At 40.9% G+C, this 22,738-nt stretch overlaps 1 protein-coding gene across 4 annotated transcripts in view; it reads right to left on the reverse strand.

Moving 5' to 3' along the window:
* Window positions 1-18,824, reverse strand: part of mon2 (MON2 homolog, regulator of endosome-to-Golgi trafficking) — a 52,252-nt gene extending 33,428 nt beyond the window's left edge. For all 4 annotated transcript variants that reach the window (XM_071522666.1, XM_071522670.1, XM_071522668.1 and 1 more), the window contains exons 1-3: window positions 18,361-18,824; window positions 8,968-9,031; window positions 7,194-7,321 (exon numbers count right to left, since the gene is read on the reverse strand). In XM_071522666.1, the coding sequence (XP_071378767.1) occupies window positions 7,194-7,321; window positions 8,968-9,031; window positions 18,361-18,468 (300 nt within the window). In that variant the 5' untranslated portion in view covers window positions 18,469-18,824. The remainder of the gene's footprint in view (window positions 1-7,193; window positions 7,322-8,967; window positions 9,032-18,360) is intronic.
* Between the last annotated feature and the right edge of the window lie 3,914 nt (window positions 18,825-22,738).

Below are 22,738 nucleotides of genomic sequence, written 5' to 3' on the forward strand. Positions count from 1 at the left end.
CCTGGCATCTGGATTAAAAAGGGCCATATAACCAGTGGTGGGGTAGAGCAGCATCACCCTTAGAAGACACTTTATTGATCCCCGCGGGGAAAATAGGTCATTGCGGCAGGATTCAGCAGGGAAAAAAAGAATAGAATGTAAGCACACAAATGGAATATAAAATAAGCAATAACAGGAGGTGCATTTAAGAACAGCTTGGTGCCAAGAAAGTGCAGAGAAAATAGTGAATAATGATATGGAACCACCTGAAGAGAGTTTTGCCAGTTTTGTACTGTGGGTGATGATGTGGGGCAGGTCCACTGATCCCGATCCCTCTGTAAATTACTTTACCGTCCGGATGACAAGCTGGAGTTATTTGCAAAATGAAATTACCGACCTCACCTGGTAATACTAATGGCATCCGGAAAGGGCTATGATTCTAAAAACGATTTAAAATGTAAGCTATTAAATAGTCTTAATAGTTATAATAAGGGCTTTAGTCTGATAGTTTTGATTGTTTTAGACTGTTAAAGTGAAGAAGAAAAATAAACATGTTAAATATCACACTGAAGAGTTATGTTTCTTTTGGTTGGGAAAACTAATTATATAGCCTAGTAGTAAAAAAAAAAAAATAGGCTATCACATAAAATAATAAGCTTTTACTCACCATAAGTATCAAAAAAAGTATCATTTCGGTACAAGTACCTTTTTCAATTTTCAAAGGATACCCTGCTGCCCTATTCTTTATCTAAACCCACTATGTTAAATTATTACAGAGGCTCAACATGACTTGACAATGTTTTAGGATACAAAAACATCAAAACAAGGTCCAGCTACCGATTACTGCAGAGTCTGGAGAGAATTGTGGTAGTTGCTTTGCCTTCACTCATTCGTTCACTCACACACACACTTGTGGCTCCACATAAGAAACAGTATCACAGTCACTGGATGACAGACAAAAGCAAGTGAGAGCGTGGCCTGAGGTCACAGCCACAGCACACACACACACACACACGGGACCAGCTGGTATTGCCTACTTAGAGGTCACGATATCATATAGTTCAATCACGCCAAATCTAGCTGCTAGCTAATGTTATGCCACTTGATGCTGACAGTAAGTGACACTGCATGTCCTTTCTTGGGTCAAGCTGTCCAAAATCCAACTCGTCTTCATGCAAAACCCTCTGAGCTGCTCCAACGTACAACCGGCTGGCTAAGTCTCAGGAGGGCTCTTTACTTCACAAAGGCAAAAATCAAAAACAGGGAACTCATTGACCTCAAATTCACAATGAAGTTTTGGTTGCAAGTGCCAGGACAAGCTGGTGCTCATCCACACCTACTCTCAAGTGCCAACAGGGTTTAACTTGGCCTTTTTCTGTGCTCAGTTTGTGCCGCATTGCAACCCCCAAACTTTTGTGGGGCCTCAGGGGCAATGGGAGGGGGATTTGCCAGAATGTTCACTCTGTTGTCATGTGTCACAAAGCATGTAGTCACTAGCAAATCATCCATCAGGGATAGACAACATATAACATTTAGAATTGCAGATGATAAATATCCTCCTACAATAAGAAATCTTGCTTCCTGATACCTTTCACTGTGTGGGATGTGGTTCAGGAGCAGGTGACTTTGTCATTAGAAGTCTTGGCTGCGGTGTTTTGGTTGATGCCTGACTTGGTGTTGTACAGCACCAGTTGCCCTTATAACTTTTGTCTTGCATTAACTGTGCTGTCAATAAGTAGCAATTCAGTGTCTCTTCTGTTCTAATAAAACTAAATTTCCTTTTAACTCATTTTAACAGATCGCCCTTCTTCCTTCGGGGCACCAAATGAGATTAGATGTGACCACATTCTCCTCATGACAAACTATCTGACATGGTCCTCTCAAGCGAAACCATAAGAATCAATAGTGCTGTGGTCTGGTTCTGTCTTGCCAGGCCCTGGGCTAGTTTTTATAGCCTGCAGTTCAGGGCTGCTGACAGGGTGGAGTGCTGAATATGTTTACGTGTGTGTATGTCCTGGGCCTTTGCTGGTTGCAATGGTCTGATAACATTAACTGTTCAAAGGTAGGGATAAGGAATACTGGGAAGGGCAACTCGAATAGGGGGCAATGGAATCCTAAAGGCTAAGAGAACTATTATTGTGACCATGAAGATCACTGGTTCAAAACCCTGGACTGGCTGAGAAAACTGAACGAGGAAAGTGAATCAGTTACTGTATTAATGTGATGCAAAGGCATTACTGAAAAAGAGAAAGGTTAAAAAGTTAAAAAAAATAAATAAATAAAGTAGAAAAGCCATGTCACAGTGGTCTAGTGAGAGGATTCACTCTGGCAGTGTGGAGTATTGAGCCCTTCCTACCAAAGGCAGAAGTTTTAAACCCTATATTAGCCTAACTAAATAAGCCCTGACACCCAAATGTGGAGAGCATGGGATGGCTCGGTGAGCTTTTAATAACAGTATATCAGTCTTTTAGGGTGTATTAACACAGCGGTTTTGCAGAGGCTCTGGGGTGCTAGCTTTGGAAAAGCTTTGAGCGCAGGTCTGACTCCAGCTGGGCTATTTAAAGTGTTCAAAATCCCTTCAACCGTCAACGAAGCTTATATTAAAGTACATTTGCTCTTAAATAAACGATTATGATACTCCATTTCCCAGGATAGTTACCAAACTTCCTCTAGACCCCCAGAGCCCTTCAATTGCCATATCACACACAGTGCATATAAAGCTAGTAAAACAGCCAAGGAATGCTTGTTCTAGGCCAGTGGTCCAAGACCCCCATAGGTGGGTCCCCAAAGATCCAAAAAGGGTTGTGCAAGGCCTAAGAGACTTCAAGATTTCGAAAGAAACAATATTGGAGAGAGACTATGAACTCAGAGAAAAATGAATAGTTTGTTATAGTCCAAACCTTGTTAGATCTTATTTATGGCAGGATAACTAATGAAAAAAATATTTTTGCTAGTATAAATGACACCAAATGGATGTTTGAAAGACTTGCACACCATGAGGCCCTGAGTACATCAGTAGGAAGTTTAGCTGAACAACAAAAAAAATCGAAATCACAATATAAACATCAGCAATTTCCAAATCACAGAGGCTGCAATTAATTGCTGAAGAGAGTTGCGTTAAAATGGATTTCTAAACAAGGTGTTTTAGACCTCTGGGTAATCTTGGTCCATGAATCAGGTAAAATATTGATGAAAACCTTTCATCATACACAGAATCATACTTGTAACAAGACTAGGTCAAAACCTAGTATATGGCTGGACCGTGTATGAGTGTGTCACGTGCCACGGCCGACCAATGACGTAACTAACTCCGCTGTAGACTGCTAATACAGAATAATAGTCCATACATCCATACTGATCTCCGTTCCAGCGCGTCCCGTCTCCTCTCTCTGCCGCTGTCGTCTCCACCGCGCCCACGGCCCGCATCGATCCTCCCGATCCAAGAGCCAGGCGTTCTAGTACCCATCGGTGCCGAAAACGCTGTTCGCCGGACACCCGCTGACGCATCGTAGTCGGGACCCCCGCCGAAATCTCGGTCGGATCACCGGGAACAAATCGGCGCCCAGCTAGCGGCACTGGCCGGAACCGTGGCCCCGGGAAACCTCGGGAAGGTCGGAAATAAGTCCTCGGCGTGATGAAACCTCGTTTGTGTCTCTCTCTCCGCCGACAGAACAGAGGGCTGTCAGGTGGACTGAGCTCGCGCATATGCATCGAAATAAACGGTGATATGATATAATTGTATAGATTCTACTTTGGCTTCAGCTTACATGCATGATATTGGTCAGCCTGTTTACTGTGTGGGAGAAACGGGCTCCCGATCTCAGCGGAGGAACAAGATGGCGGAGAAAACTAAACTTAAATTTCTGGCTCTGTGATCATATGATGTGCCACGGCCGACCAATGGTGTAACTTGATCACTCAGTCAGTCAGTCAGTCAGTCACTCAGTCAGTGACAGACATTCGCGTTTGTAGGGCTGGCCCCGCTGTTGCGGTCCAGCCAAAAAAACATTATAACAAGAAAAACTTTGCAAAATGCAATATTCTCATAAATAATCGCACTTAGATTTTTTTTTTGTCAATATCTTTCAGCCCTAGTGGGAAGGGAGGTTGATGTTGGGGGGGAGCTTAGATTAACCCTTCCAATATTTACATTGCCTGATAGGCTATTGATGGAGCCGCATTGATTCTTGTATTGATCCAAATGAATTTCCCTCGGGATATGAGATAAGAGCTAAGAGATAACAGCAAAATAACAGCAGCTTTTTACCTGCTCCACTGATGATGTTGTGGTGTAATTTGTGTGTTCACACAAACACACATGACACAAATTTATTATTTGCCAAAAAAAGTTTTTATTATTTTTACTGTTTTTATTGCTACTATTATTAGCGTTTAAAAGTGATCCGGCAAATCTTACAAAAGAGTAGATCTACCTAAAGTATTTTAAGTCTAGCTGTTTGTTTCAATCAGCTGACCATTCAAATCCAACTACTCCATCTAGAAATTATTTTTTATTGTAAATGCGTACATGTGGGCATCTTTCAGTGAATAAAATGGCAGCACAGCGTCATCATGGCTCTCTGCATGCAGCCATTCTGCATCGCTTAGGTGTCTGGTGAGGAAGCCTTGGAAGGTTGGTGATCTTAAATCAGAGTGACTGTGTGTGTGTGTGTGTGTGTGTGTGTGACTGTGTGTGTGTGCACATGTGCGGCTGTGCATATGTATAAACAGCTCTGGAAAAAATTAAGAGACCATTGGAATATCCGTATTGTTCGATGGCAGTGGTTGCCATAGAAAAATATCTCTCTTCGAGGCATGTATTTGTTCAATTCCGCCACCAGCACATCGGATTCAAATTAATTAAATATTGATTAGGTGTTGATTGAATGTGCCAAGACGATTCAAAGCTGTGATAAAGAATTGAGGTTACTCCACCGAATATTGATTGTTGAACTCTTCCTAAGCAGAGACATTGTTATTTTTATGATTGATTTATGGGTATAAACTTGTTTAGTTTGCATTATTCAATGTATGATGAAATTGCGTATTTTTGGTATTACTTATGTTATATTTATTATGTTACAATCTATATTGAGCTGGAAATTCTAGTAAATGATGTGCTGATGGTTAAAGTACCTGGTAAGTTTACCTGAAATGCCTGTAACTTAGGCTGTCAATCAAATGAAGCCACTCCACTGAGATCCAGATGTAAATATTGTATTTATGTGTATGTGTATATGTCTAACAACATGCGCTGTATGAATGCAATTATGAATGTAAAAAAATCCATGTTGTTCACATGGAAAACTCATGTTCATCTTTACGCTATGAATAAGTTGCTGAATTTATACATTTATTTGCAAAATGATTTTTAAAAATGCATTTAAATATAACTTTTTACTATTCCATTTGTCGTTCAAGCTCTCCATGGTTGCAAGCACTCCAAACACCTAATTTAAATATGATTGTTTCCACCTGTCATCATCCACGCAATTATTCTTAGTTGATTACCTGGAATGGGAGAATTTACCACACGTGCTGTTCAATCTATTCAACTGCAAACACAAATTTAGCACGTCTTATTGGGGATCTTAATAAATCAGGCCCTGAGTGTACAAAACCTTAATGAATACTTGAGGTCTTTATCAATATGAATTCTTGGGTCCTCCATGCCACATTTGACGTAATATCTAACAGCCAAAGAATGATTCCAAGACAAGAGAACACAGAGGAAGGATAAAGATCCCGGAAGTTTACTTGCATTCAATACAGAGTTGAAACAGCTGGGGAAATGAATAGCTGTGTATCGTAATTGACTGCATGACCTCAAGCAAAGAGTTCATCTCAAACTGTAAATATGTGTCCTCTGTGCATATCTTCTTGACAAGTTCAGAAGAATGTCCTCCACAAGGACACAAGTATCGACTTGGTATTCTTGGAGTTGTTAATGACCTAGTGCTAGACATGCTAGGTGAATCCAGATGAGAGCTATGACCTCTTATTGATTTCACATGTTAAATCCACTTTACCAAAAGAGAAATATACAAAAGACACAGGAGGGATTTGTGGAAAACGTGGCACAACCCAATATTAACTGGGTGTTCCTATTGTTTTATGCATTTGGGCACTGATTCAGAGTTGGAGCATGTGTGTCATGCGCCTACATCCTTCAGAGACAAGATACTCGTATTCTGACTCGGGCCACGTGGGCACGTAGCTCTGAGATGGGGAGGTGCAGGGGAGAATATTTAAATTATCCCTCTCTCGCATCTGCCCACTGGATTACCAGGTTTCTGACATCAGTACGTTTTTGCAGACCGGCACATTTCCTTTAAGAGAAGCACTTGCCTTAAATTTCGAGATACCTGAAATTCTTTAGGCCTAAACGGAAACATAGTAGATCAAATAGGCCTAAAGCTGTGCCATATTTCCAGTTATATTGTAGCCTTTTATTAATTAGCATGTGCTTGGCCATGTCGAACACAGACATTGTGCACCTCTGGACTATATGCTTGGACTCAATCATGCACAGTGTCTATTTCTTGCAGAACTTTTGCACTATCGTTTATAGTTTATATTTATTATATTGCCTTTCTTATTTTCCTGTATTATATTACCTTTCCTGTAGTTTTTTTGTTACCTTTCCTGTACTTGCTTGGCACCGTTCCACCAATTGCTGCTGTGGCATCCAAATTTCCCCCAGGGGATCAATAAAATGCAATCTTATCTTGGCTTGAATCACGTCATTGTTTGTTCATTAGGCCTATTATAGGCTAATTTGTATTTTTATTGAATTTTATTTCAATATCAAGTTTTTATAATTTGGAAATGATTTGAGGCAGCCTATATTGAATATAATATCAGGCTGTTGTCTTTATATTGGGTATTGCATGTAGGCTAAGCGTAATCAAAAACACACAGACACTGCTGTACTCAAGCCACCTTTTGTCCAGAACAGACATTGTGTAGTATAAAAAAAAAATGTTGCAAGTCATAATCCCGGACATGTTGGGGAACTCCGCCCCGCACGCATAGCTGCACGAGAGACACCTAGCGAGAGCTTCGGCACACGGACAAGGGTGACAAGTCTGAATACCACCCTGCACAATTTTGAAGATACTAAATCCCCACTACTTGCTCTTATCTCAACTCTGCATACAAGCCTCAGTGCATATGCCAGCATGTCAAGTATCAGGCTGGCTGACGGTCCTCACCTCGGACACAACCTCGTGGGACATGAGTCTCTGGATGGCGGCCAGACATAGCTGGGTGATCTTTGGCTCCTTGGTGCCACAGCCCATCAGAAACGGCTGCACCACCTCCGAGCTGTTCTCCTTCAGAGCTGCAGGAAAAGGACATATGGACAGGGATAAGTTTCAAAGGAAATTTTTCAATATCGGTACAGACGCTTACAATTTAATACCGTTTCTGCAAAGATACTTTTTTTCAGTACCTTTCTTTGGTGAATGAAAGCACATTTCAGTATATGATGAAAAGAGTAAAGACAGTTTTCCATTTGATGCACTCAATTATAATAAAATGAGAATAAAATAGAATAAAATGCTTGTATAAAACCAGGCATCCCATTCTAAGAATCCTAAGAATTATAAGAAGCTTTTCTATACCCTTCTAAACCCTTTGATGCCTTAAAATCAATATCAGAATCAAATACTGGTACAGTGCCAGTTGGTATTGATTTTCAATACCGAGCCCTACAGAGGGATGGAGAACAAATATCAAGGCAGGGAGATAAAATGGCAAGAAACTCTGCAGGTTAAAATAATAGAGAGAGAGAGAGAGAGAGAGAGAGAGAGAGCATCCTCAGTGTTGTGTGACTTTAGTTCCTTCAGAAGAGGCTCCAGAGGCCTCATTTATAAAGGGTTCCTACCTAAATCCAAGCCAAAGTTGTGACTTATGAAAAACTATATCAAAAACTAATTTATATCATTGACCCAGGACTGAACACTAGATATATTTTTATTTTGTTTTAGCATATTCTCTCAAATGGTTGTACAATGGAATGTAAGAAAAAGTAAGAGAAAAACTTCATAAGAGAGGCCTAAGCACTCAAAGACATTTCTGCCGTCTGATCAGAATGCAAATGAAACCAGCACTTCGTGAGCAAATCATTTTCTCCTTCATTACGCTAGATTTAGTTTGTCTAATTATTTACACCGGCACTACAGGCTTTGCCATGCAATCTTTTGGAGACACCTCACCATATTGCTGTAACAACCAGCAAATCCATCCCAGAAACACAAACAAATTCACTCTGGATATGATGAGTTGTTTTACAGTTACAGAAGGGCAGAGGGAACATCAGCAGTGGAACTCGGAAAATGCCCACTATGTGTCAACTCAGCTGAAAACAACTAAGTTGAACCTCTGGCCTCTGTTTATGAAGACAGCAGGGAACCATTGCAAATTCAAGTGCTGCGATCACCCACATTTGGCAGTGATTTCAAAAGAATATGCAAGTCAGAAGTAGACGTCCAATCAGCTAAATGGAGTCACGCAAGTCGACTTGCATACAAATTTGAGCGCAGTACTAGTCTGCACTTCTCTTTTCTCTTCGTTTTTTTTTGTTTTTTGTTTTTTTATATTCTGTATCCTGGGAAACAAAATGCATTGGCCAAACAATCATTACGGCAGCATAGCCTAATTTGTTTGGGGAAGGAATTAAGGTCAACCTTATACTACATATAGTTTCTGTAGGCTATGATTTGACTTTGTAATTAAAATAACAAAAAAAGTCAAAATTCAGTGGATAATGTCATTCTGTCTATTGCATTCAGAAAACAGCGCAAGTGAGAACAAGCCCACAGGAACGTTCGACTGTCTTTTGCGGGACAATTCATGTAAAATCATTCTCAAATCTGATTGAAGTGCATGCTCCCCTCATATATTATGGTCTGTCTCTCTCTCTCTAAACATTTCAGGTATGGTTAACCCCCGCCCCCCCATCCCTCCCTCCATCCTCCTCCTCACCTGCGAGTATGTCTGTATTCCTCGCTGCAATGGTCTTAATCTTCACAATGCCAGACTCTGCGGCCTGGGAGAGAAAAAGAGAAGAAACAGAAGTTCACATTAGATGTTACTCTTATCAAAACATTCTCATAGTGCGCTATCACGGCCTCTAGATTCGCTGTGGTACAACTTCTGGATACAGCTTCTCCTAATGATGGCCACTGGGGAGAGACAGGAAGGCCTGACAGTGGCTCCAGAGGGAAGGAGGGCTGGTGGTATATGCTTCCCTAGAATGGGATTCAGCTTGAGCGGGATGTGCCAGGTAGTGATTTCCCCAGTGGGGCAGCAGTGAGATGCTAAGAAATGGATAAAGGAGGAATGTCAAGAGAGGAAGGGCAGGAGGAGGGGACGAGATGGAGGCGTTATTGTCAGAGTATGTGTGAGTCAGTCTGTGAATGTGTGAGAGAAGGAGAGATCCTGAGCGGGTAGCAGTCAACAGAGACCCTTTTAATCTCTACAGCAACTGCATGCCTGTCAAGATGTTCTCTCTTTCTCTCCAACCTCTGCCCCTCTCTCCCCAACACTCTTCCTTCCCTAACACTACTACTTCTCTATTACGCCTGCCCCATCTGCCCTCTCGCTATTGCTCTTCCTTCCCCATCTCCTCGCCTCCACTAATATTCTTCTTTTCCTTCCAATATGCAATTTAAATGCCCTAAAAAATCCTAAAAGTCCCACTGTCTACCTTTGCTTTTCCCTTGCCTAGTCCCACTCTTTCTTCGTTCTTTCATTCCTTCAGCCCCCCTCACATTTATTCCTCCTCTGACTCCATGTACTTTCTATTTCTCTCACGCTCTTCATATTGTAAATAACCCGTCTTAAAGCTACAATATGCAACTTTTCACCTTGAGGCAGGAAATGTATTGTTAGTCCCACCCTCCTCCTCCTCAGTCGATCAAGTTCACGCACCAAAACTTGTCACTCATCTTGACGAGCTGTCTGTCTTGAAACAGCATCCAGCCTGAGGCTGAGGTAACCAGCCTCCGTTAAGACCACAACAGGCAGTGAAGAAGCAGACTGATGCAGTTTGCAATACAAAAAAGTGATGTTCACCCTTGTTTTTGAACAGGTCTTGTCTGCCACACATTTAGCTTCACTGTTCTTTCCGTTCAGCCTACTACTTTCCGCAATTGTTGTTGTTGTTATGACTTCCTTGCGATAATATATTATACTTATATATATATATATATATATATATATATATATAGATATTTATTTTGCATATTGTAGCCTTAAATCACAATATCAGGCAAACCACTGACACCAGTAGCAGCAATGTCTGCAACCAAGCAAACAGCCCATAGGCCCGCATTACCTTGATGCATTTTTCATACAGCCATTAGGCTACATGGTCTGACTACATCTAGAGCATACATGCACAGTATAACAAATGACTGGTGCCTCGACTCCCTTCTCTCTAAGCAAATCAGCGATAACATCAATGACCGATAATGTCAACAGCCAGGGAAAAATAAGGCAGTGAAATCGAGGCAGTGTTTCCAAGAGACAGTTTACAATTTCAGTCCCACACAGTTAAAGGAAAACTATACAAATTAAATTAGGGAATCAACAACTAAACAGGCAGGGCCACAAGCCATTCTATGAACAGCTTCTCTGTATGCACAGTACTAAAACACAATGTAATGCTGTGTGTATCATTATTTCTTTGGACTGACGTCCTCTGTGATAAAACCACCTCCAAGCACTTATTGAATGAGTTTTGAGTGACATGACGGGGAGAATTTTTTGCTCTTTGCATCAGGGCTGCTGCAATCTCTGGCCTCACCATGCAACAATACTTTCATATCAATCTAATATGTCATTTGACCAGCCACAAGGGCAAGCCACAGTGGAAGTCAACAATTCATAACCTCTTGAGCCACCGGTTACTAAGCAACTGCTGGTTGGTGGGCCGGTCTGTTATAATACAAACTGTGGACTGGCATATTGCCACACAGCGCCTTAAAAGTTAATCTTCAAAAAATGCTAGTCTCCCTCTTCTCCTTTGTTCCTTGCATGCAGCCAGAGGGCTTTACGGGGCAAAGAGGGGAACAGAGAACTATTTTTGCCCCCAATAACTGCAACCCTGCTGTGGCTACTTTTGATACCCCCGGAGGCTGAGACATTAATACAGCTATGAAGAGAATATAGCTATGAGAGACTGAATAGACAAGTGCTGGAAATACAAAGTCTGGACAAGGGGGTGGGGTGGGTGTTGGGCTTGGAAAAACAAAAACAAACTGACATAATACTTTAGGCTTTTTGATATAAACCAAAGCAATATTTTCTCTGACTTAGAGAGGGTCAGTTAAAGCCATGTCTAGCTGGACCGGGTAGGATTTAGAAAGTCAAGTAAAGTCAAGTCAAAATTTATTTGTATAGCACATTTAAAACAACCACAGTTGACCAAAGTGCTGAACAGGCTTAAAATAACACATACGAATAAAAGAAAACAATAAACATAATAATAATAAAAGAATTGCAGCACAATAGAAGATGAGGTCAAGGTGTCAAGCTCAACTCGAATTAAAAGCCAGCGAGAAGAGGTGGGTCTTAAGCAGCAACTTAAAGGTTTCTAGGGTCTGAGCAGTTCTTATATGAATAGGTAAGCTGTTCCAGAGATTAGGGGCAGCCACTGCAAAGGCTCGGTCGCCTCTGTTTTTGTGCCTAGATCTCGGAACATCCAAGAGCATCTGGTTGGTCGACCTCAGTGCTCTAACTGGAGTATGATGTTATGTGATCACGCTTTCTTTTTCCAGTTAGAAGACGAGCGGCAGAATTTTGTACTAACTGCAGACGACGAAGAGACGAATGATCTACACCCACATACAAAGAATTACAATAGTCTATCCGAGAGGTAATAAATGCATGAATAACTCTCTCGAAATCCTTGGGAGAGAGATAGGCCTTTACCTTGGCTAAAAGTCTTAACTGAAAAAAGCTAGTTTTGACAACTGAACTAATCTGCTTATCAAATTTGAAGGAGCTGTCAAAAATCACACCAAGATTCTTAACAAAAGATCGATTGTAAGAAACTAAAGGGCCAAGAGTACCAACAGAGTCATCCAATAGGTCAGGTCGTCCAAACATAACGATCTCAGTCTTATTTTCAGTAAGATTGAGAAAGTTTAAATCCATCCAAGTTTTAATATCTTTTAAGCAGTTCAGCAAAGGCTGCATTGAATCTTTACTTTTTGTTTTTATAGGCAGATAGATTTGTATATCATCAGCAAAACAATGAAAAGGAATATTATGTTTCTTAAAAATGGACCCCAAGGGCAGCATATACAATGAAAAGAGGATGGGGCCCAAAATGGAGCCTTGAGGGACCCCACAAGTAAGTGGGGCTGCAGTCGAAGAATATTCGTGAACCGGTGAACCGAGAAACTCCTGTCAGGTAGGACTGAAACCATTTGAGGGCAGTACCTTTGATGCCTACGCACTGTTCAAGATGTGATAAAAGGATCTTATGATCCACAGAGTCAAAGGCAGCAGTCAGATCTAAAAGCACCAGAATAGCAGAGTTCCCTGAATCAACAGTTAAGAGAAGATCATTAAAAACTCTTAAAAGAGCCGTTTCAGTACTATGGCGTGGTTTAAAACCAGACTGAAACTTTTCATAAATGCCATGCCAAGACAACATACTGTAGCAGAGCAGAGAGGCACAAACCGTTGGGGTGATACTTATAATGCAGAAGTTACAGCTGTGGATCGACTAGTTCTGCTTCAGAGGCCGCTGGTTTTCTGATATCCTCTTAGCGTCAGTGGACCTGTGATGCTCGACCCACGCCTGTATTCCATAAGATAAACTGCACCCTGTGGCACAGCTGTCAGTCTAGTTAACTGAAATTTGCCACCCAGAAATTCTGCAGCCAGTGGCCCAAGGGCGGTGAGAAAGATGAATCTGTTTTCTCCAATGGCCAAGTTATAAATAGTCTTTGAGGTTCCCTTCAAATAGTTCTAACAAGAGCAGTCATTGTGCTTATCAAAAGAGCCAGCTCTGCCAAACTGACCTTGTGTATTAAAAGAATCGACAATGGAACTGAAAGAGTGACATGATGAAAATAAAGGTTTTTCTTAAGGATTGTACCCCCAATGATGATGAGGGTGTTAGTAAGTGATCATGGTAGTGGTTATGATGGTGAGTTAGCCTAGTGGAATAACATCCTCTTTGCTTTGTTGTAGCTGATGGTGAGGGCAAAGCTCCAAACTGCCATTGTTGTGAGCCCTTTTGTAACCATCAGGTCGGCCTACAGAGAGAACCAAAGGGTTGCTGGCTCAATCCAAATAGGGCACCGATAGGAGGGAGTATCCCACTATCCAGCTGGCTACTTGCCAGTATTGTGGCTGGTATTACATATACACTAGTAGTCAAAAGTTTGGACACCCACATTTTTCTTTATTTTTGCTATTTTTCATGTTTTAGAATAATAGTAAAGAGATCAAAACTATGAAATAATACAAATGGAATTATGCAGAGACCAAAAAGTGTTAAACAGAACACAAAACTATCTTATATTTTACATTCTCTAAAGTAGCCGCCCTTTGCCTTGATGGAAAGGCAAATTCAAGCATTCAAGCATAAGCATTTAGATCAAAATAGCTTTAAGATAATGAAAAAAATAGTACATTCAATCAGGTGTGTCCAAACTTTTGACTGGTAGTGTAAACCATTACTACCAAAGTGCCTTTGAGCAGGCACTGAACCCACACTACCAGGATGCAGGTGACCTCTTTGATGAACGGTAGGCTATATGTGTAGGGAGCTAGACTATACAATTTAAAACATGAAAGAAAATCTTGAGAAATCATCTTGAAAAATCACATCTATCTACTGCACAACTCCTTACACAGACGTCTTTCCCACTATGGCAGGAGCTATGAGTAAATCACATAAGAGAAGATCCCATAAACCAATAAATGATTCTAATTAGAAGCAGACTGTTTGGATTTCCTTTGTTCAGCCTTGAGTGAAACCATGTGTTTGTGACTATCTTGAAGCTAATGACAAAGAATCGTCAATGTGGTGAGAATACATTCGCACATAACCATGTCATCCTCCACATAGAAAACCTTTGACATTTGGCCTAGTTAATGAGGGAGTCCAAGGCCCAACAAAGAGAGACTAGCCTAAATAAAGGGTGAAATTTTTGCAGGTCTAGGCATTTTTCCACCTACTTCCACATAGAAAGTGCTGTTTGAGGTTTCCACTGTAATGCGTAGACATCACTCCTCTCCGAAAGCTGTGTCAGCACTGTGAAGTCTACCACAGGGTGGAGAGGGAAGTGTCATTGGCCCGATGATGTCATCGGCCAGTGTATCCAGTATCTGTTCTTTGGGATCCCAGTTCAGTAGCCTGAGCCAGGTGGACTTCCCCTCCTCTCCCTGCCTTTCTCCTACCTTCTACCAACTTAGCCCAAAAAAAAAGGCCTGACACTGCATGAGTGGGTTTCTTCTGGGAATAGGAGACCGAGTAGCAGTGTCTTACATGAAACTATTTCTGCCCTACTATTACTGACATATGGATCCTATACCAATCTCTACCATTCTCACTAAATAGGCTATCTCAGACAATCTTTCGGCATGTTTTTCCATTACCAAGTAATCATTTTATGCCGACTTGAACATTGTCATTAGCTGCCATTTCCTCAGAAATGCCACAAACACATATGAAAATCATTATATACTAATGTCACTAATGTCTCTATAATCATGACGCTGGTGTTATGTTCTCACATAATGCAAGAGGAAAAGGAGTCTCTTAGTTATATTGTGGCACAATGGAGATGCATTTCAGAAAAGCGACACCCCTCTGTTTAGCATGACATTTTCATCAAATGCGTTGATGTGGGTATCTGATCTGTTCGGGTGATAATGAGGATATTCATGTCACTTATTTTATATATTTATTTTCCGAGCTGATTAGAATTGTAAAAGCTTGAAAATTTCAGCCAAAATACTCAGGGAAAACTGTAGAAGGACATTACATAAACAATGCTGGAGAAAGTTGATTTTTAAATCTCAGCGCCCAGCAGCACAGGCCGTTAAGTACTAGGAGTCTTTTGTACAGAACAGTAGTCACTGTTACAGGCTTTGGGGAGGGTTCATCATTCAGCAAATGATGGCAAGACCGGGCCACATCAGGACATGCCCAGCGCTTTCAGTTCTTCTCCAGTGCCTTTTTTTGTGGGGAGATCCTCTAAGAGGGATTGACCCAATGTCTAAATGTCAGCTCATTCCTTTGAAAAGCAACATTAGCACAGCTCATCACAGACTGATTTTCTTGGACACATGCTGTGATAGTCTCTAAACTCAGCAGTTTTTTGGCACTGACTTTGCATAATATGAAAATAGGCTTACACAGTCAAAACCTCTATATAATAGTGTCAGATCATCAAGTCCTCAGCCCATGTTGCTTGTTATTTGTCAGTGTGTACATGACCTGTGTAGCAAAGCGAGTTGTGCTAAGCAGGCCATACAAAGGTGGCCCATAATGCTTTCATTAATTCTGCAGGTTTCCTCGAGACGAGGAGCCACGCTTCACTGTGAGCTACAGTTGACAGCACCGTAACTCATCGACAGAGTCAGAGGTGGCTGGCTGATGTTTTCTCACCCAGGCAAAAGCAATCAGAGCACAACAAACAGTGAAGCTCCTGTGGTTTCCACTGACTGTTGCTCAATGGCAGAGAGGTCTTGAGTGTGAAGCTATGATATAGAAAAATCAATGGGATTCTTCTTGACTCCTCTTAACCCAGACAAACCAGTGAGAAAGGGCTGTGGTGCAATGTCACTGTGGGAGATGGATTGGGAAATGGGGGAGGGGGTGGGGTGGAGACTGGCTGGGAAATAGTGAGGGGCTTTCTCATTCTTGGCTTTTGTAATAAAAAAGTTTCAAGTGTTTACTAATAAACCTGTCAGTATAGTAATTAATTTGAAAATGCTGAGCATCTAATTCATTTAAAAATGCTAAATGCTTAGACTGTGGGAATGGCAGGGATGTGAATAGAGTGGAAGACAACAAAGCAAAGGAAAAGCAGTACAAGAGCAATCTACCATAAAAAATCTATGTGATTTGTTAAATAAAATGAAATCCTGAAACAAAAATCACATCCTTGCTATAAGAACCAAATGTATCCAGCCTAATGAGTCAGACTTCTCCCAACGGTCTTGTACGGGTCTAGCAAGGACAACTGAAAATATTTTGCAGCTCAAGTTAAGATTCATTCCAAGCTTGTGTGCCGCAACAGGCCTAAATCATTTGAATTCAAACAATGGCCACCGGTGCTCAGTTTGTTTGTTGGGCACTAACACCCCAGCAAATACAACTGTGCTCAATTTGACAAAGGTTGCACCAATCAAAACCCTATGAACCAAAGCATGACTGACCCCAGGTTGTTGGCGACATCAAAGAGTCTCCCTGGACTCCTGTAATTTCTGAGGGAAAGATTCTGGTTAGGACCAGGCAACTGGGGTCGTAATACATCAAGTTTTGAGTGAGAAGCTTCATGAAGCCCCTGGGGCCAGCAAAGATCCATGGGAAGGACCAACTGTGAAAATGGATGCTTTTATGGTGCTAGGTGAATGTCTGATATAGCTCATTTTGGAGCCTCGGGCACTCAACTCAAGGTATCAATTCAGTTCACGGTGACAGAAACAAAAAGACCCCGCAAGCAGGAGCACTGTATGAGGTATTTTCCTTTCACGTTTTAATGCTGCCTCTCTGCAAGGACACAGCTGAGGAAAAACAAACTAAGCCTGAATAGCCTGATACTCACTGCACTGGTGAGCGGGCCGACTAATACTTTCAGGGCCCCCAAAAGCCTCACATACAGTAGAACATTTCATCTAATGGCCTCATTGGCCTGTGAGCCAATGCTGTGCATGCAGGTAAACAGTGAGCTTCCTATACCTGGGAATTGGAGGGAATTAAGGTAAAGCCTCTGACTGAGACACTGTCAGTTGAATTACATAACTTTAGCAAACACTAGCTGCACTCTGTATGCATTTCAGTAATATGTGAATGGCACAGTAGCATCTAGATGTCTACACAACAAATGGGACAAACCAGAGAGCAGACATAATGGAAATTATGTCTATCCATCTCATATATCACCACCATCACAATCACACTCTTATCTTTTGGCCTATAGCCTAAATTAAGGTTCAAAGGAGACTGTAGTAAATTCCTGATGTAAATGAACTCTGACCCAACCCTGTATACTGCTGCATGCTAATTACAGCTAGCAGATCCCGTAATACAACGGGTTGTGTTGGTTAGGAAAAGTGGAGTAATGTAAGAAAGGAAAGGAAATAACTGTTGTCTTCTACTTGTAAGTTTATAACTATACATGCAGACTGTAAAAGGCCCTGACATCACACATCACTTTACTGTACTACTCTGTTCTCAGACTAGGCCATGGTGTCGTCAGAAATATCAGCAAGACAATGGAGTCAGTCAGTAGCGACCAACGGCGACTCTTTCCAGAGAAAAAGCATTTCTATGAAATCGCTCTCATGCCATGTCAATACTGGCGAGCTTGTTGTGAAATCCACTTCCACCCTGAGCTCCCGTCTCTATATGCAGGTCTTTGAGTACAATATCCTCAACAAATGCCAAAACAAAACATTCTCCCACAAATAAATTTGCTTGAGTGTTGCCCAAGTAAATTACCATGCTCCTGCTCTAGTATTAGCACAACAGCCTATTAGAAGATTAGAATAGAAGATGACTTGAACTTACACTAACACTCTCTTACAGTCCTGTAGTGCTATGTCTGATCATCCAACAATATGAACAAAAATCACAAACATTTTTTAGAAAGTTGTCCTTAAAAACACCCTATCTTCACATAAATTATATCAGCTTGACCCTACTTACTATGTTTTACACAATGAATTTGCCTCATAAAGTGTATGCCAGCCTAAAAACGTGGGTAAACTCTATTCCACAGGTAAAAAACAAAACAAAAAAAAGAAGGGGGTCAACTGAGTTTAGCTGGATTTACCCTCCACTACATGAATGCTTGCAATGCAGCATGCAAACCAAAAGAATGTGACACAATGGCAGGGCATTAAACAGCTGTATAATCACTTATTCACACGCCTAGTCGGTAGGCCTTGCAGCTGACACAACTTCAGTTTTGCCTTACAGTATGAGGACAAGTCACCGGTGGTGTCCTCACCCCACAACAGACCAGAGCAGAGGCGGCCGCCCGCATCACCGCTTTTGGGACAGCGGGCTCAAAATCAACATCTAAAACCACTGATGACGTGACTATGAAATCATATTCAATGAATGAGACGCAAAGCCGTATCCAAGGCAAATGTTTGACAAAGCTAACTAGCCCGGCTAACCTCTTTGACTGGGGGGAATTTCTTCTTGCACTCCATGGACAGGGACCGCAGATCCGTCTGCATGTTCTCCAGCAATTTCTTCACCGCTTCTGGACTGCTGGTCGACATTTTTGACGGCGTCTTCGACTAAAATCTCTAGGAACTTCAAACGATAAGGAATGCGGGGAGCGAAATCCCCCCCCCGTAAATATAATCCGTGCCTACTTATTCGCCTCCCTTGGAAAAGAAAATAAAAACGCCGCGGTCCATTGACACAATATCCCACTTTTCGGCTTTGGGCGCCAGTGCGCAAAAGAGCAGCGATGACACCAGCATATGTTTCCCTTCTTCAAAGACCGTTGACATTAGCTTCGTGTAGTAGCATCATTCTCTCAAATTCGGTGCCTAAGCCTGTTCAATAGCGAAGATATTTGCCAAATTCAGCTGTGGGTCTCACGCCATCAGCAGCCGTCACCATTGCCAGCTCCGCTTTCGTTCCCACAATGCTTTGGTAGACACTGACACGTCACTTGGACTTCCGTAAACAGTGACGGATTCAGTAGAATGATTACAGCGACATCTACTGGAGCAGCTCAAAACAGACAGATATGATGAGGAGGATGATGATGATGATGATGATGGTGGTGATGATGATGATGATAGTAAACATAATTGTAATAATAATAAATATATATATATATATATATAACTTACCGAAAAGCTGCAGCAAAATTTAACAAGAATAGGAGGAGATAATGGGGAGATAACCCTAACCCAACAAAGTCAATAGAAAATAGGCTTGATAAATAAATAAGTAAATAAATAAATAAATAAATAAATAAATAAATAAATAAATAAATAAATAAATAAGAACATAAAAAGCAAGATTAAAGGTGGGTGAGATTTTTTTTTTTAAATGCACAAAAGTAAGACTGTAAAATGTGTTTTAAGAAGTGATTTAAAAGATTATACCATTACACCAAATATCAGTGGAGGGAGTACAGTATGACCATAAGAAAAGTCAGTGACTACCACAAGCTACTCATTTATTTATTCATTTATTTGCTTTTTTACCAGCTTAATATACGGTCTTGTATGGTATAATGTAGTGCAAGGTGTTTCATGAAGCACAGACACTAGCTGGTCAGAAATGGTCATCAGTGAAGATGGGACGCCAGGGGTAGACCATGACTTCAAAATCAAGGGGAAGCAAAGAAACCCAGTATATCTGTATGATGTACTCATTACTCACTAGGTCTGCAAAGCCACAGTTTGATTCCAAAATGGTGGTGATCCATGAAACATAGACTCTAGAGTATGAAGGGTTAGTTCCACCCAGGTTCCACCAAAATGGTTCAGAGGAATCAGGATCAGAATCAATTGCTATAAAATCAAGTGCTATAACTGTACAGGAGTTTGTCTTGATGGCGTTGGTGCAGAGACATAGTGGGAGAGTAACACAACACATACTGACAGACACGACACAGCACAAGGACAACAAGACGAATAAGAGACAAAACATGCAGGGGCAATCCAAGACATTCAACAGACAGTACACTGTACATATTGCTGTAGAAGTGGGCCTACACCTCAGACATTCACTCACTATGTGCATTTACGTGCATTAGCATGTAGGGATGGGACGATATGCTTATCTCACGATACGATTCGATAAATAAAAGTTCAATGACGACAAAGTCTGACTGTGCAGAATTATGTTTATTTCTGAGACATAAATCTTTCTGGCAATGGCATTAGCTCTCTAGAATGTACACAACAATGTAAAAGTTTCATTACAAAGTGTAAATAATATAATTTCAATGGAGAGTTTGTGAAATTGTGATGGTCAAGTCGTCTCATTTATGATTACCACAGCAGAATAAAATTAAGATAATATCACGATTCATTTTTCTGCCCCACGATAGTATTGTCACATTTTTGTACTGCGATATATTGAATTTCGATATATCATCCCATCCCTATTAGCATGGCATACACTATGTTTCCAGCTATAGAGAAGCTGTGGTCAGTGTCGAGGTGTCAGTGTATCGTGAGGTAATTAAAACGAATGAGGATGAGATGCATGAAAGGGAGTAATGAGCATTATTTACCATGGACATGGTTTGTGAGGCTGTAAAGTGACATAGCGTGGAAAGACGTGTGCAGACACTGAAAACAGGAGCACCAATTCACCGCGGCTGCCAGGCACGGTGACAACCAGAAGAAAAAGAGCCCAATTCCCACCTGTGTGGAGGTGCAGGTCTCTGCGGTGCCGCCCCCACCCACCAGCCTCCCGATTCGCCTCTGTTCTGCCTCACGTGTTTCTGCGGCATGTCACGCAAACAGAGCTGCTTTTTCCATCACTTCTGCGGAAGGTGGAGAAAAAAAAATTTAATCATGTGTTGTGAATGGATTGATTTGTGAATTCATTGATTTGCTGTTCTTATGTATTTTGTTATAATATTTGATGGCAACTAAGCAGCAAGTCAGTGTTTTGACAGCATTCAACTTGTAGGAACGACTCATCTCAGCGGGAGGCCTTCACCCCGTGTTTTTTCTTCTTTGATGAAGTTCAGTGCTGTCTTGCCACATAAAATAAACAGCTCTTGTCCTCTGGGCTTTGGAGACAGGCTTCCATGCATCTTCAAGTCCTTTTGAATCATGATGAAAGAGAAAACAACAAATGGCACTTCTTTTTTAAAAATAAGACAGCAAGAGAGTGGTAGAACTTATCATACCATATAGATAAAGTGGCTGAACTTCATTAAACTTATGATGTAATGTATGATCAGCAAAATATGTGATTACAGTATGGTAACATTTAGTTGTTCTAGTTGGCTGGCTTTTGAATTGGGTCATCAATTCTGAATATTAAATCACAACATTACATACTATATGTGTGTTAAGTGCAGATATTCAAATGAGGATATGATTACTCTTCTCATTTTGTTGCTGTTGCAGCATGGGAGCTGATGAAATTTTCCTCGAGCTCAAATGCAAACAGTAACCTGATGAGGGACTGAATATCAGCAACACAACTTACATGTGTGCAGAGAATAGCAAGCGGCACTGGATTTTTAAAATGAAGGATCAAGTGTGTTTGTGAGAGAGGGAGAGAGGGAGAGAGAGAGAGAGAGAGAGAGAGAGAGAGAGATGTGTATGCATGTTTCTCTTCAGATGATTATGATTTTGTTTTTTTCTGATGTTTTAATATCATACAGATGTTAAGGTCAGTTGTTGGTTGTGAAACCCTGCTGTGTTATTTCTACAACCCCCTGGTTTATCTGTTTATTTATTTTCAAAGTTGTGTGTTCAGTTTCCCATGGGATAGTCAACAACATGCCAGAGACACGAGGCTTGCACCATAACAGAGCTTAACCGTTGCCAATCCACACTGTAAAGAGCCAAATCCCACACTTGCATGACACACACGCATGTACATGTCCAGCTATCTTTGCACTCCAAGTTTGCCATTTGACCATGACGGTGTGTTGGATTTCCTCTCATTTTGATGTTTTATGCATTTATTTATTTTTTATTGTTGTTTCATGTATCAGTGTCAGTACAAACGGTTAATCATAAATTCTGCAAACAGCATTGGTGTTAGAAAAGAAAGCAAAAAATGAGATTTACACAAAAAAAAGAGAAGGAACATGGATATGCAAATAGCCTAATTTGAGGTTGATGTTACATAAACACGTCAGCTTATGCAACACAATGTCAGATTCATACATAATTCACCAACTCTTTTACACCTAACCGTTCCAATGGACTCTCCCACTTCTTAAAAAAGACCTGAATGTTATCCGTAAGGAAGTATCTTAATCTCTTTAAAGACAGAACATCAATGATCTTATATGATAAGAGATATGAGATTCCCATAGTCTAACAGAGGGTGGATCTTCCCCTAATTGATGATTTTTTTATGTTTTCTTTTGCTATTATCTTTGGTGTAAAAGCAACTTCCCTGTTTTGATAATCTGCTCCAAAATTGAAAGCTACTGTTAGTGGAGATACATCAGCATATAAACCAAGTCTAAACAACATGGCCACTCTTCACCAATAAATGTGCAACTTGCAATGAACTCTAGCCGGTCAGAAAATCGGTCACAACTCTATGTTTGTCAAATCATCAAGAGATCCAATACAAATTAGCGGCCTATGCCTCAACAATTATTTGTGTAAAATGTGTTGCATGTGCTCTATGGCAAACTATGTCAAAACATTAAGTTTGGTCGTGATTGGTGCATATGGGAACTAATGGATTATAACATAAGAATTCATGCAATAGCGTTGAATTCGATGAAATTCCATGAAAAATCTATTAAAGTGCTGCTCATTGGCGGCATTTTGATAGTTTAGCCATTCACAGTAATGTAATTACAGAGATAAATAACCA

The sequence above is a fragment of the Centroberyx affinis genome, unplaced genomic scaffold (assembly GCF_046629955.1).
Source record: "Centroberyx affinis isolate AG114_WGS23_722 - 3 ecotype Tasmania unplaced genomic scaffold, CSIRO-AGI_Caff_v1 ptg001013l_1, whole genome shotgun sequence".
Taxonomy (NCBI): Eukaryota; Metazoa; Chordata; class Actinopteri; order Beryciformes; family Berycidae; genus Centroberyx; species Centroberyx affinis.